Source organism: Diadema setosum, chromosome 6, assembly GCF_964275005.1.
Source record: "Diadema setosum chromosome 6, eeDiaSeto1, whole genome shotgun sequence".
Taxonomy (NCBI): Eukaryota; Metazoa; Echinodermata; class Echinoidea; order Diadematoida; family Diadematidae; genus Diadema; species Diadema setosum.
In genome coordinates this window covers 25106312-25120816 of record NC_092690.1, presented here as the reverse complement: position 1 = coordinate 25120816, position 14505 = coordinate 25106312, and the positions used below count along the sequence as shown (strand labels likewise).

Genomic DNA, 14505 nt, shown 5'->3' with positions numbered 1-14505 from the left:
TACGCTTTGTAGTAAAATTCATCAGTGTCAAGCCAAATATGAGTTAAAGGCATTATTTACCATTTGCAGATGAAAAAAAAAAAACATCTTCAGTGTTTTCAAATAGTTCTAATATGTGAGTTAGGGATAGAAACAACCAATGAAAAATGTTAATCAGTATAATCAATATTATGTATTGTTAAATATAGAGAATGTGAACAAGCAAAACTGTTTCTAGAGTAAACCATCTACATTTACGACTAGTGATAATATTCTTATATTTTAGGCTTTATTGCGAAACTTGTGCATTGTAGGATGTTTTGTGATACAACTGACCTACACATACACGTATGCATCAAAATGTTAAAGCTCGAACACTTTCTAAATCACTGCTCCCAATGGTACGCAATGCCTTTAAGTGATGATGATGATGATGATGATGATGATGATGATGATGATGATGATGATGATGATGATTGCTGGTTTATCATTATAATTAGTGTGAGTATTTTGTTTGTCTGTTGGTTTCATTTTCCATCTGAGAAGATGGCTTGGTAGCCCATATCAGGGCCGGCGCTACATTTTTTAAAGCTAGGGAACCTAGTTTATGAGATCATCGGGACCGCGGCCATGGCTATTCATAAAAGATGAAAGACGTTTTGGATAATATATTTCTGGTGACACTTCACTACTCCTTGTTCTTCTCCTTTTATAACCTTATACTTCGCGGCTATGCTCATTTTACATAATTCTGTATAGATATGACTGATATGGATGTAGTGAGAAATACGATGTACATGTTTGAATGTACTATTGATCATCATAATTGTAATGTAGTCCATTTATTGGGAGGGGGGGGGGGGGTCAAAAGACGATTTGACACCGATGTCCGTGGCAGTGAAGTGATGAAGTCATTGAAAATGAATGAAGAGAAATTTGACGGATTCATGCAACAACATTAAATTTGTACGTATGTCATGAATTAGCTCTAGAGGGAGACATACCAGATATCAGTACATACTAGTAGTAGTGATGACCGCACCCTGGCCTTGTGTAGCTATCTATGCACCTGAGCGATGCTGCAGCGCAGCAGGTGCTGCCGCAGCTAGTCCATAGAAACGTAATGACCTCGCTCATTAAATTAGGAACGTTTGTCTCACAATGCAATGATTCTGCTGGTAACAAAGTCTAAGTGTTGTCCAGTAGAGAAACACTCGACTGTGTTATAGAACCTGCAGCATGAATATTGTAGGCCTCTTTTCCCCTTCATTTCTACTTTTCAATTCAATCAATCAATCAATCAATCAATCAATCAATCAATCAATCAATCAATCAATCAATCAATCAATCAATCAATCAATCAATCAATCAATCAATCAATCAATCAAACAAACAAACAATCAATCAATCAATCAATCAATCAATCAATCAAACACTCACTCACTCACTAAATCAATCAATCAATCAATCAATCAATCAATCACTCAAACAATCACTCACTCACTAAATCAATCAATCAATCAATCAATCAATCAATCAATCAATCAATCAATCAATCAATCAATCAATCAATCAATCAATCAATCTGTCCATCTATCTACTTTTCTATGTATCTCACATCGTCTACTTATTTATCTAGGGCCTATCTATCTATCTATCTGATCTATCTATCTATCTATCTATCTATCTATCTATCTATCTATCTATCTATCTATCTATCTATCTATCTATCTATCTATCAATCTATCTATCTATCTATCTATCTATCTATCTATCTGATCTATCTATCTATCTATCTATCTATCTATCTATCTATCTATCTATCTACCTATCTATCTATCTATCTATCTATCTATCTATCTATCTATCTATCTATCTATCTATCTATCTATCTATCTATCTATCTATCTATCAAGTTGGCTATAATAACCCCGGACCCTTCCCCGCGACGTAAACCCTAGCAAATCCTGACCCTAACCTATGACCATAACCCTTACCCTAATATTTTGCTCTAACCCTACACTAACCGGTTTTCAGCCGGGAGAGGGGGTACTGAGGCCTACTTCGATTTCGAAAGCGATTGGTATAGTTTATAGGTTGAAACCAATTTTGAGAAAGAACGTTCTTCTATTGTACAATTCTTTTGTGCTACCACATCATATATTGTATCGTATGGGGCAACTGTAATACAGTCTGTAAATCCCAAAATCGATTTGTTATTTCATTTGCAGAAAAAAGCCGTCCGAATTCGTACACATTCACCTTATTTAGCCCATACCGATCCTCTATTTAAACGACTGAAAATATTGTAAGTAAATGATTTTGATATTAAAGATCAGTCCGCCATTTTTACGTTCAAATACATCAACAATTTACTACTGTTCTTCCATGATACTTTCATCTCAAATAGCAAAGTACACTTTTATCCTACTTGTCTTTGCAGAATGATATTCATCTAAATAACATGAAGCTTCTTGTCGCTCATAGATCTATCCGAAACCACGGACCGGATATATGGAATTCTCTTCCCGAACAAATTAAAGTATGCACATCACTTTTTTCTTTTAAAACAAACATGAAAAAGTACATTATATCAAGTTATGGGAATTAGTTGATATTTGACCTTTTTAACCAAAAACTAAATAGATTTTCTGTTAATGTTTTACTACCCCCCCCCCCCTTCTCATCCTTACACCAAACTATTCAATAAACATAATATTGAAGTTTCCTTATCTTAATAAGGTACCTAGTATCGCGCGCCTGCTGGGCTCTTCCACTTGCACCAGCACTCACCTCACTCACCTCATTCTCTGTATACGTATATAGTGTCTATACAATTTTCGTTGTTGGAATGTGATGCCAGAATATTACTGTTTTTTCTCTTGCTTTTTCTTTTCTTTTTGATAAGTATACAAGATGTATGTTTTGCCCAGTTTCCTTTTTTTTTTTGTTTCTCTTTCAATGCTGTCGTATCTTCAAGCTATATGCTTATTTGACGACATACAGTCTTCTGCATTTACACTCCCAATACATGTACCATAATTCAGTCTGATCATTTTGATTCACTTTATCTCGATTGGTTCCCAATTGATGTGTTATCTTATTCTTTTCTTTAATCTGTACACGTATATATCTCAATTTTATATTTGGATGTACACACTGTACGTTCTATTTTCTTGTTAACAAAAAGAAATGACTGTATTTCATTTGCAATATATATTTTCGATGCAGAGAATTCCTTTAAAAATTCATTTGAATTTGAAATTTTACTCTCTCTCTCTCTTAAATCAAAACATTCACTGCCTTCTGTAGCCTACTGCATTAGTACTGCTCATCACAAATCATCAACTTTAGTATTTCTAGACTCTATTTGTGAATTTAGCGAGCAAACCAGAGAAGAGCTCATCTCTCTCCCTATATCAACTCGATGTCCAGTGATGACCACTGAGTTTTTCCCCAAAATCTCTTTTTATACGTACGGTAACTGACCATTGCAGTTCTCCGAATAGACGTGATTTCCCAGTCGTTTGAAGCAAAAATTCAACAAGCTGCGACAGAAGCCCAAACTCGTGAAATCGTATTCCTACACAGACAGGGGTGTCACAATTACTAGGGCAGAGGTACAGCTTCAACATAAAGAGTGACATTTTATGCTGTTTTCACACATTGGTGAGTATTGACGGGTAAATTACAGAATACCGGCAGCCAATCACGGAGAGCGCAAATCGCTCTGAAAAGAGCGTAATTACGCTTGCCGATAGCAACCATTAAAATATTAATCCGATCAGCGATACGGTCCGTGATTCGGCTGTCGACGATTGCATTTGTTTACGTGTGTTTTCTTTGCTCTGTGCGGTGAGAAGTGTGGTATCTTACGTCGTTCTCGGGGGTTTCGGGGGTGTCCCCCGAATAATGTAGTTCTAGATCCTGACGATGCTAGTCTAGACTATCCGTTAAAATTTACCCGAATTTACGATGTATACTCACGTTTTTAGGAGTCGAGGATAGTCCATATCCTAGAAATTGATAGCAGTTTAGGTGAGACTAGAAAACAATCACTTATCTAATTGCTGGTGCTAGCTTACAGTAGAGCTTACGCACTGTGTGGGTGCGCTTGACAGCCCACCATGTTGACTCTATGCACTCAATACAAATACATTAACAGTACAGTACAGTACACATAACAGCTTATGCGTACGTGTGGCAGTGGTAGCGCGTATTGAGTCTGCAGAACGCGCGCATGTTTAGTAGTACAGTGTACAATACGTATAGCAGTTGAGTGCGCACATGTCTCTTGACAATACGCGTATACGCGCTGCCTTGCCAAACTAGTGTGTAGTGTGATTGTATCGTGATGACTTGTGTCGAAAAGAGATGAAGGAAGAAGGGCTGCCAGCTGTGATGACGTCATCACGATTAAAATAGTTCCGTCAAAATCGGGTCGATTTTCTTTATCGTCGATTTACTCGAGTTATCTCGATTTAGAGCAGTTTTCCGACGAAACCACTCAATTTTCATAAAAATTGTGTGGTCAACCTACTTTTTGACGGCCGTTCCGTTTCTGGCCTTTTTGGGGGCCCCAAACGTCGGGAAAGACGAATTTCGGCCCTTCGGGCTGAAATTCATCTCTAAGGGAGAGCCGCCGGAGGCGGGGCCGAAGGCCCCGCCTCCGGCGGCTCTTATACGCACCAATATGCTAATTTATATGAGGCAAAACCGGTATTCTGTAATTTCCCCGTATTGACTTCAAATTTGAGTGCACTTTTTAATTCATACCACGATGTTTTTTTTTAGCCGTATTATGTCATGAGAGGATATGGCAGGGTCGAGTCTCCCATACAGCTTGGTCCCATACCTTCAAAATTATGTTGCACTGTACCTAACCGCGCGGCGCTGTCGGTGTCGGTGATCAGTGCTGTGACCCCTTTGTGAGTGTGAATTGTGTGGTCCCGGTATCAAACTGCGACCAGCGTTCGTGCTGCGCATTGCAGGATTTGCGATCTGGTACCGGGTAGTATCGGGGCTAAATTTCAACTTAGATACGAAAAAATGCGTCAATCTGAGTAGGAAATCTACATAATAGTAATACCGATGATACAATCTAGTCCACTAGCACTAGAATCTACTCCCAATTATTGACAGCACTAACATTACAGTGACTACAGCCACAGGATACGGGTATCTAGTATGGGGAACGTTTGGTTCTGCTTCGCTTGGTTTGTAAAGTTATGGCCTAAAAAGTTAGTCCAATTCTGGTCAAATCGATGACTAGTCTAAATGATCATGATGATTCGGTCAGGATGGAGGGATCTGCGAGATGGCGAGAATGACAACTGCACTGAGTAGTATTGGATGGATTTTTTTTTATTGTTAAAACAAAAGAAATAAAAAGAAAAATATTTTATGAATTTACATCTCTGAGAAGAATTGCCATTGGATAGTGAGGGGGACACGTGCGCCCCCTTTGTAATTTTGTAAAGGCGCCTCCCCTTTACGGAATTCCTGGATCCACCCCTGGCCTTGTTGCCTATACCATAGCTATAGCTACACTTGTACCCAGGCCTATGGATGATATGGATGTTGTTAATACTAAACACGGGTCTTAGCCCTCTGAATTTAGTTCCAGATTCTGTCTCATTTTAAGTTGGCTAGATCATTGCCAGGTGGCATGGTGTCGAACGTAAAATTGATACTCCCAAAGCTTGTCCAGACCGATTAAAAAACCGTAAATTTAGACACATTCTGTGTTTGCTATGGTCTGTCACTCTCAGTTAAATGTACTCCTGAGTAAGATGCCAAGAATAAGATAATTTTATGAATGAAATCTTTCAATAGAGTACCATGGTTGTTCATTGTATGGAAGGGTACATGAAGACATGAGTGAAGTTGAAACAAGGTTGTGAACAACTGTTAGAACAGAAATAGTTGTGCACTTCCTAGAGCCTGTTCCCCTTTGCTACACTTTAATGTCATGTGGTCATTTGTGTAATGATTGTTCAGATCCTTCCAGTCACCTGCCGTACAGCCAGCTGAAATGGGCTTTCTGCAGCGCCTGGACGAATCCCTGGACATCAACGTCCCCCTGGCTGTGGTGGCCAGTTTCCTCTGCTGGTTGTCCCTCTACTGCATCCTCTGCCTCGCCAACTCCAAGCGCAGCTACGAGTGGCACTGCCGCGTGGTGACCGGTGTCCACGCCCTGGTCATATCCGTGATGAGTTACACCTTTGGAATGTACTACAACCCCTGGTTCATCACTAATCCAGGTCAGTGTGAAAGCAAACAAGGGAAAGTACGTAAAGGCAGCTGTTAAACATGTTTTGAATTTCTTACTTGATCATTTCAAAGCATAGACTAAATGTATCAGGCACAATTACCATTTACTTTTGAAACAGTGATCTACTCACATGTAGGTTTACTAAAATGACAAACAGCATGAAACTGTCATTAAAAGAAATCAAATAGTACTGTATTGACAAGACTCAGTTAATTTACTCATTTGTTGTCCTTCTTGTATTTCTTGCAATATTATATTTAAGGTATAGAGCATAGTGGAAAATATAAAAGATCACTTCAGCATTGTCTTGAGCCATTTTAGAGGTAATATTAATGATTGGTTTTTGTTGGTAAGCTGGATTGTGATCTCCACTAGGTTTTTTTTTTTTTTTTTTTTTTTTAAGAGTTAAGAAAGTTCTGTGCCATTGGCAATCATATGACCTTCGTTGAGGTTTGTACTCTCTGAGTGCTTCTAATTAAACGCAAGTGCTCTCCCATAGACCTCTCTAATAACCCAATACAACATATCATATAGTGATCATCATTATCTTGCCGTTATGATTGATATAAAAAATGATGCGGGTGGTGACGGTTTGATCATTTGTGTGCACTGAGTACCGATCAACACAGAAATCCCTTGTAGCATTGTACATGCCATCCAATGTCACTGGCACAGATACTTGTAGGGTTAAAGGAGACCTCCGGATGATTTTCAAATTTTCACATTTGAACATGTATAAATTAGTTATACTTGGTACAGAGTTTCAGGATTTATAATGATTGGGATGAAAAATAAGAATGTTTTCGAAGTTTCTAACAAATTGCAATGAACAAGGATGATGACATGGCAGTTTCACCATAAGAATGCATGAGATGTGGCTCAAGGAAGCAGAACAAAAGAAGAAGGCATGCATAGATTACACACAGGTGAGCTTGCAAGCATGCGGTAATGTAATGGAATGACACTGCTACATTTCTGAGATATGTGAGGCTCCTATGTCATCATCTTTGTTCAGTGTAATTTGCTTAAGGTTTTTGAAAGTACCGTTTCTCTGCTCAAGAACCACAATAAATTCTACAAATCTATACATGTAGCTGTTGATTTATGTACTACATGATGTGAAATTATGAAAATCGTCCGGAATGCCCCTTTAAAGTTTGCTCCAATGTGATATGGCAGGCGGCAGAAATAACAACCTCGAGATCCTGACCCTGGTCATCTGCCTCGGCTACTTCCTCTTCGACATCTGCTGGTGCGTCTGGTTCCGGGAGGACGGCTTCATGATCGTGCATCACTTCCTCACCATCGTCTGCATCACGATCTCGCTCCTTCTGGACGTCTCGGGAACGGAGGTCGGGGCGGCCATCTTTGGAGCGGAGGCCAGTAATCCCATGCTACAGGTGCGTGAGAGATTTTCTTGGTGTCGTTTTTGTTTTGCAAAAATGGAGGGAAACGGGTAATGTAAAATTTTCAGGCAGCTGAGGAAAGATGGGGAAGACAAATGTGACCTGCTACAACAAAAGGATCCAAAAGTCGGAGGAGGACAATTTTCTAAAATGACATGTCATTATTCCCCTACTCTTCCACTTTAATTTCATAGATAACATGACTCATAAAAGTACTCGGTTATGGAGGTATTGATGATTTTATACATGCATGTCGAGTGGTTTAGGAAACCAGTGTTTTGAGAAAACTGCCTTCAATGTTTTCCTTCCGACGCTGGCATTATCAAGGGGAGGCAAGACAGTTTTCCCCACTTGACAATAGAAGGTATGCTCCTAGCAACCTCCGCAATGTTCATTCAAGCTTAACCCCAGCGGTCTACGCATGACCTATCAGTAACCAGGATACCATGCACTGACCAATAAGATCACTCCCTCATTGCCAGGGGGTGGAGTCTAGCTGCGGCACTAAATCCAAATCTTTGGACATGTTTCTGTTCCGTTCAAAGTTGGAAAATCATGACCAAGAAAAGTGCTAAATTTTTTGCCTTTCCTTTGATCATTTAGCTTTGAAATTGCGGCAGATGATAGATGATACATTAGACTACAAAATTTTGCTTAAAACAGAAATCCAACTGTTTGGCTGATTTTGATGATCTGACTTCAAACTTGATTTTTCTCGGCTCAGGCGTCAGCGACCTCAGGATACTTTTGTTGCCGCAGGTCACAAATGGTGATGACTCAAATATTTCTCTCTTCATAATGAAGCTGTAAATGTTGTAGAAGGTACTATTTCTTTATGCCCTTTTGTATTGAATATATTGCAGTACAGCTGTATTTACCTCTTATCATTATAGTTTGTTCTAAAATTTGGTGTGTAATATGTACTGGTACAATACCTGAATGCCATGAAATATTGGCATCACTGTGTTGTGTAATGCCAAAGGTTATACGATGGCTGGATCAATAATTGCAGGCATATAGAGTACAAACTTGGACTTTACTGGTACATGATGTGTACATTCTACTGGAGTGTAGGTTGATGATTTTCTCCAAATGGTTGGCCAATAATGCTTGACAGCATTAGTGTGGGTAGTACATGTCATTGATGTCTAATTTATGCTTATTGTTTATAGGTATGTATTTCCTGCCATGCTTTTCAAGTTTGTTGGTGTAATATTTTATGGCGACTGTTCATATGAACATTTTCCATGTTAATGTGTTGTTTTAAACAGCAACATCAAAATCGATCAAGTCATAATTTCTGAGAAAGCAAAGAAATCAATGTGAAGGATCAATCATTTATTCATTTTTTTTTCAGGTCATATGACAGTTTGAATGTAAGCAAGTCATTATGTAACTAAGAGGGCTGTGATTGGACTTTGATGCATGTATGCAAGTGCAGTCACTTTGCAAAAAAAAAAAAACCGTACAGATGTGGAGGCTTTAGGGTAGGGTCAAATGGTAGAAACTACCATATTGCTTGTTCTGCACTCTACACATAGAAATTTGTGACTATCTCTCTATTTTTCCTGGGGGGAGGGGGGGGGGGGGGGTGGGAGGGAGGGGAGGGGGGGGGGGAGGGGGGAGGGGGGATGGGGATGGGGGTTGGGTGCTTTTACTTCAGAAGAACATCTGTGTTTGGTTATAGTCGGCTAAGTTGATTTTTGGGTTCCACTGTTTTTCCAGCTACGCTATCTAATGCGGGAGGCGGGCTACACAAAGAACCTCGCCTATGAACTGAATGACCTCCTCTTCATGGGCACCTTCACCTTCTGCCGTATGGGGATCGGCACCTACGCCCTCTACAACTACATCCAGCACCCCGCCCCCCTGCTAATCTTCAAGATCGGCTCATGCGGGCTGTACCTGGTCAGTCTGATCTTCATGTACAGTATAGCGCGCTTTGCCTGGCGGAAGTACAGCCGGATGTACCGCTCCCTGCGGGCGGGATGCGGTCCGTGGGGACTGGAGAATGGCAAGACCAATGGGGACGTCGCCACAGCAACAGCCACAGCCACACCCGGCAACAACGAGAATGGCCATATATCAGCGGGAAACCACGAACACAAGGACTAGATGCAAACTCCAGTAGGGTCTTAAGTGTGATTGAGTGCATGTAGGTCAGATGGTGAGAGAAAAAGAGAGAGAGAGAGAGAGAGAGAGAGAAAACAACACAGAAAGAGAGAGACATTTGTTCCAGTTTGAAATATACAGCATTTAATACATACATACTTATATTGTGGATACCAGGGAACTTGAAGCAGGTGGAATGGTAGAAATCTATTATATTGGACACATCCATGTGATCATGTCATATACTGTATTTCTAAGTGGAAATTTTTGCAGTGTGGAAGTTTTCATGCTTTTAATGTTGTGACCAGAAAGCAGGGCAGGTAAATGCTAGTATTTTTGCACATCATATGTTCCATGAATGAGCATGGTGATTTCGTGGAATTAAAAAAACGTGAATTCATCTTACCTGGCCAAGCCCAAAAAATTGCTTGCATGAAAATATCTACTTTTACAGTGTATATAATATATATATTTTTCATTTGGCCTATCATCTTGATTCTATCACTGTGTGAAGTAAGCTAAAATTATCTCTCTGTTTCTTTCCTTCTTTCTGTGCCAATAATGCCTCATACGTTTATTATGAAATAGAATAATTAAAAACTTGGCAGTTAAGAAACTCCATATTAAAAAAAAAGAATGGATCTTGATGCTCTCATGGCCATGCAGCAAGTACTTCATCTTTCATAAAACCTTTGTCTTCTAAGATTGAGACTTATATCGCAGATTTTAATATCGTCAATGAGTTGTCCAATACAGTGGACTCTCATTATAACGAAGTCCTCGGGACTGGCAGTTTTTTTTTTCTTTATATCAAAATTTTGTCATGACTAAAACAAATAAAGAATAGAAAAACATGGAGCAGATTCTGTTGCTTCCTGAATTTTCACTTCATTGTAACCAGAATTTCATTATGACCGTGTTCTTTGTAACGGGAGTGCACTGTATTGATAGGTCTCTTGCCATATTTATTACCAGTGAACAACATATGTGGCTATTTCTAAAAGCAAAATTATAAGCAAGGGAAAAAAAAAATCCAGAAGAGTAATTGAAGAAACCTGTCAAGTTTTAAGATATTATTCAGGCTGGAGATGTGATTCTAATATGGAAGTCATAGAAAGATGTATGTAGGGCAGCCCGTGAGAAATGATTGGTCAAGAAATGTAGTTTAATGGTAGTGCAATGTCGAGATTTTATTTACCATCTATCGACAATCTATGGTTCTATGGCACTTTTATCCATCCGTTATGTATCGTATCAGCTAATTAATGTAACTTTACTTTTCCTGTTATTTTTGTTACCTCAAAGATCTGCCTGGTAGATTGGCACATTTATTTCCCTGTGCATATTTTTATTTGTGCTGCTCTAATATTCAACTCATACTCCTCACTCAGCTAATGTGCAATTTCATGCCAAAAGACAAACTAACTTGTGGTACTACAGAGCCAAAATTTGTTTTTCTTGTATAGTTCTTGGCACTCAAAGATTTACTGTCATTCTCTTGTGTTGTACTAGCCCTAGTGTCAAATGTGCAGTGTAACTAATTTCTGCGAACTAATCTCATTCTTGGACATTATATAAAGTGATGCTGTTGTTGTGGTTGGGTAGGCAGATTAAGAGTTTGTTTATCATTATGTACAGTAAAACCAGAAACATTCGCGGCATGAAACTTTCACAAATTGCCGACCATGATGATGTACAGCATTGTACTGGCATTCAATGCATTGTGCAGACACAAACTTTTGTGTGCATCGTACTTTAGCAAATCTTGGCTCCTTGCATTATTCCCAAAAGTTTCATGCAGGTGAAAATTTCTGGCCTTTCGTTTCTGTCTTTCACTAAGGGGAGTGAAAGTCAGTGGCATATAAAAGTAAATCCCTTTACACATGACTGACGTAAATTCATGATTGAAACACAAAATGCCCCTTTTATAGTTTGTGTCTGGTTGCCTGATGATTATGACCTCCCATAGGTGAGGATTAGGGTAGGTTTCTTAGAAACTACTGTTTGTTTGTTCCACACCATCCCCCCCCCCCCCCCCCAAAAAAAAAAAAAAAAAAAAAAAATGTATTATTACACATGTCTGTTGCAGGGAAGATAAAAATACTGTTTTTTCCACCAAAAATATGCCTTCTCAGCCCTTGGAAAATGCAGTGTTGGCATCTCTGCATGCCTGATGTGCAACTGGTGTGACTTTGAAAGATTGTTTTGTGTTTCAAAAGATGTACGGTCAAAGGTAGCATACTCCCAAGCATGCCTGGCAATGTGATGTGATGCGTTAGTTCCATGGTATTGTATTTATGAACATTGTTTTATAGTGTAAGAATTCATAATTGAATCGAAAGACTGAGTATTACATATCCGTATTAAGAGAAACATCTTAATGGATTTCTGATGTGATATATGCATTTGAAATACAAGGCATGTCCATGGAACACAAAAGTGGGCCATTTCTTCCACATTTTGCAGATTGAACATAGCAAATATGTTTTCCAGGAAAAATCTATTCACCACGTCAATGAAAATGTACTTCCAGAATATGTGCATTATCATTCCTGATGGCAAGATGAGAGTTAAAAGATGAATTCTCACTTATGAAATGCAACAGAGACAGTAATTTCCGCTTCTCTTTGTAGAATGCTCGGTCATTTCTGATTTGCCAGATTATGGACACAGTGCTGATGGTGTTTGTTAACACTTGTTGAAGTTACTGTCGTATATCCTCCAGTATGCATGAATAACATTTGAAGTGTGTCTACGTTGGATAGCAGGGCATCACAAAAAAAAAGGCTTCATTTTTTCCAACTTGCCCAAATGCACACATTTGGACAAGTGTTGTATACATTTAGCAGGCAAGTGTTTCCCCATCCATGTAACTTGTCGTGCAATTGGGTTTAGTTGTCATTGGTAAGAAGGCTTGTGGCACCCTGTATATGTACAATGCCTGCTTGTAGTGCAGTCCAGTGCTGCACAAAACTACATGTGTCCCTGCATTACTGTCACTGAATTTAGTATCCAATTCACTATTCCGTTCATGCTAGGCTTCGATCCATCACCGTATATTCTGTTTATCTCTTATGGATGATATTTCCCGATTTAATTTAGTGGGTTGAGCTGCCATAAAGAATCACAGCAAAGGAATGATGAGAAAGAATATTTGCTTTTCTGAAGGAAAATCAATGACTTCTCACCTTTGATGCGATGCAAAATTTGCGAGTTATCAGTGATGTTTTATGGGAGGCAACAGTTACAAACAACTCGAACAAGAAGATATATCTATTTATGAGTATCAGAGGACTATTCTCACTTCTAAACTCATCACCACTTAGGTTATTCTCAAATAGATGTACGTATGTGTCTGATGAAGATCAATATGATATTAATCGATATTAATATGTGACCCATCATTGTGTCAGCGTGATATAGAATTGCCAAACATTAATATTTCTTGATTCAGGTTCAACGATAATTGATATGGCCTTCGTTGTCTCCAATTGCAAATGGCACAAATTGCAAGAAAGCTGGCTACCAGATTTACACATATTTGAGAAATTTAGCTGTGAATATTTAATTTACAGGAGATTATGCTGCAAAGAAAAGTTGGACAATTCAAGACTTTATGGTAATGTGCTTTAATAAAGAAAAACAAAACAAACCCAAAAGAGAAAATGTCCCAAAAAGTGTGGAAATTGCAAGCATTTTTTTGGCTTAGAAATTCTAACAGAAGGTGATTTCAAGGTATGTTACCTTTTATATTTTGCTGAATATCAGATCCCTTACATTTCCGTCAAATTATCCTATTTTCCTGTTTTCTGGGAGGTTTTTTGTGTTTTGTTTTCCTTGTTTGTTTTTTGGTCAGGTTTGCATGGTTAGAGGCTATGTATGAAAAAATGTTTGACTTTGATATTGATATCGAAGTCACCAAGATTACAAGCAGCTGGAGAGTAGATATATATTTCTTTTGATTATATTTTTGAATCCAGGTGGAATGATAAACAGTTCTCTCTGTTTTCCTCCTTTGTTTTCTACTGAGTTAAGCTTTTGTCATAATAATTTTGAGAGTAATGGTTTGTGTTTATTTTGAGAGTAATGCTTTGTGTTTATCTGGTATTGTAGTGATGCTCATTTGCTTTCGGTACCTCTTTTTTTTTTTGTGAACCAAGCGTGGGTCGTGTAAGTACCTTCTGCTGGTCATGCACCCCTTTTGTGTCAGCTTTGTGTAATTGTTTTCTGTGAGTTCTTTTGCTAGGTAGGTGAAATAGATATCTTTGTACCATGTGTGTAGATGTCTGGAAAGCCATGTGAAGTTATGGTCATGAAAATCTCTTCTTTCCTTGTTGAATAGGATCAAAACAAAGCACAGCTGCCTTCTGACAAATTGATGAGCAAAGATATATTACTGAATGCATTGTCATTTCTATTGTTTGTTTGTTTTACCTCGCTACAGAGATGTGTAATGATAGCTGTATTAAGTTCTCATTTCACTAAATGGAACGAGCCAGGATGAACTCTCTTTGACCAGTCACAAAAAGTGACAACAACAAAGCGAAATAGTTGCTGACTTTGAAGAATTAATGATTCATTCACTTTTTAGAAAATTTACTCATCTGTTAATTTTTTTTTATTTATTTATTTTATTTATTTATGTATTTATTTATTTATTTATTTATCTAATGACTTTATTTGTTAGAATGATTAATCTAATATATGAATTTATTTATTTATTTATGTATTTAT

The 14505-nt window shown here is 38.3% G+C and overlaps 2 protein-coding genes across 2 annotated transcripts in view; one reads left to right on the top strand and one right to left on the bottom strand.

Moving 5' to 3' along the window:
* Positions 1-14505, bottom strand: part of LOC140229476 (ubiquitin-ribosomal protein eL40 fusion protein) — a 336799-nt gene that overhangs the window by 193413 nt on the left and 128881 nt on the right. The window lies entirely within an intron of this gene.
* Positions 3585-9852, top strand: LOC140230038 (TLC domain-containing protein 5-like). The gene is made up of 4 exons (XM_072310242.1): positions 3585-3648; positions 5980-6242; positions 7433-7653; positions 9385-9852. The coding sequence occupies exons 2-4, from the start codon at positions 6014-6016 to the stop codon at positions 9772-9774; spliced, it is 840 nt and encodes a 279-aa protein (XP_072166343.1). The 5' UTR covers positions 3585-3648; positions 5980-6013; the 3' UTR covers positions 9775-9852.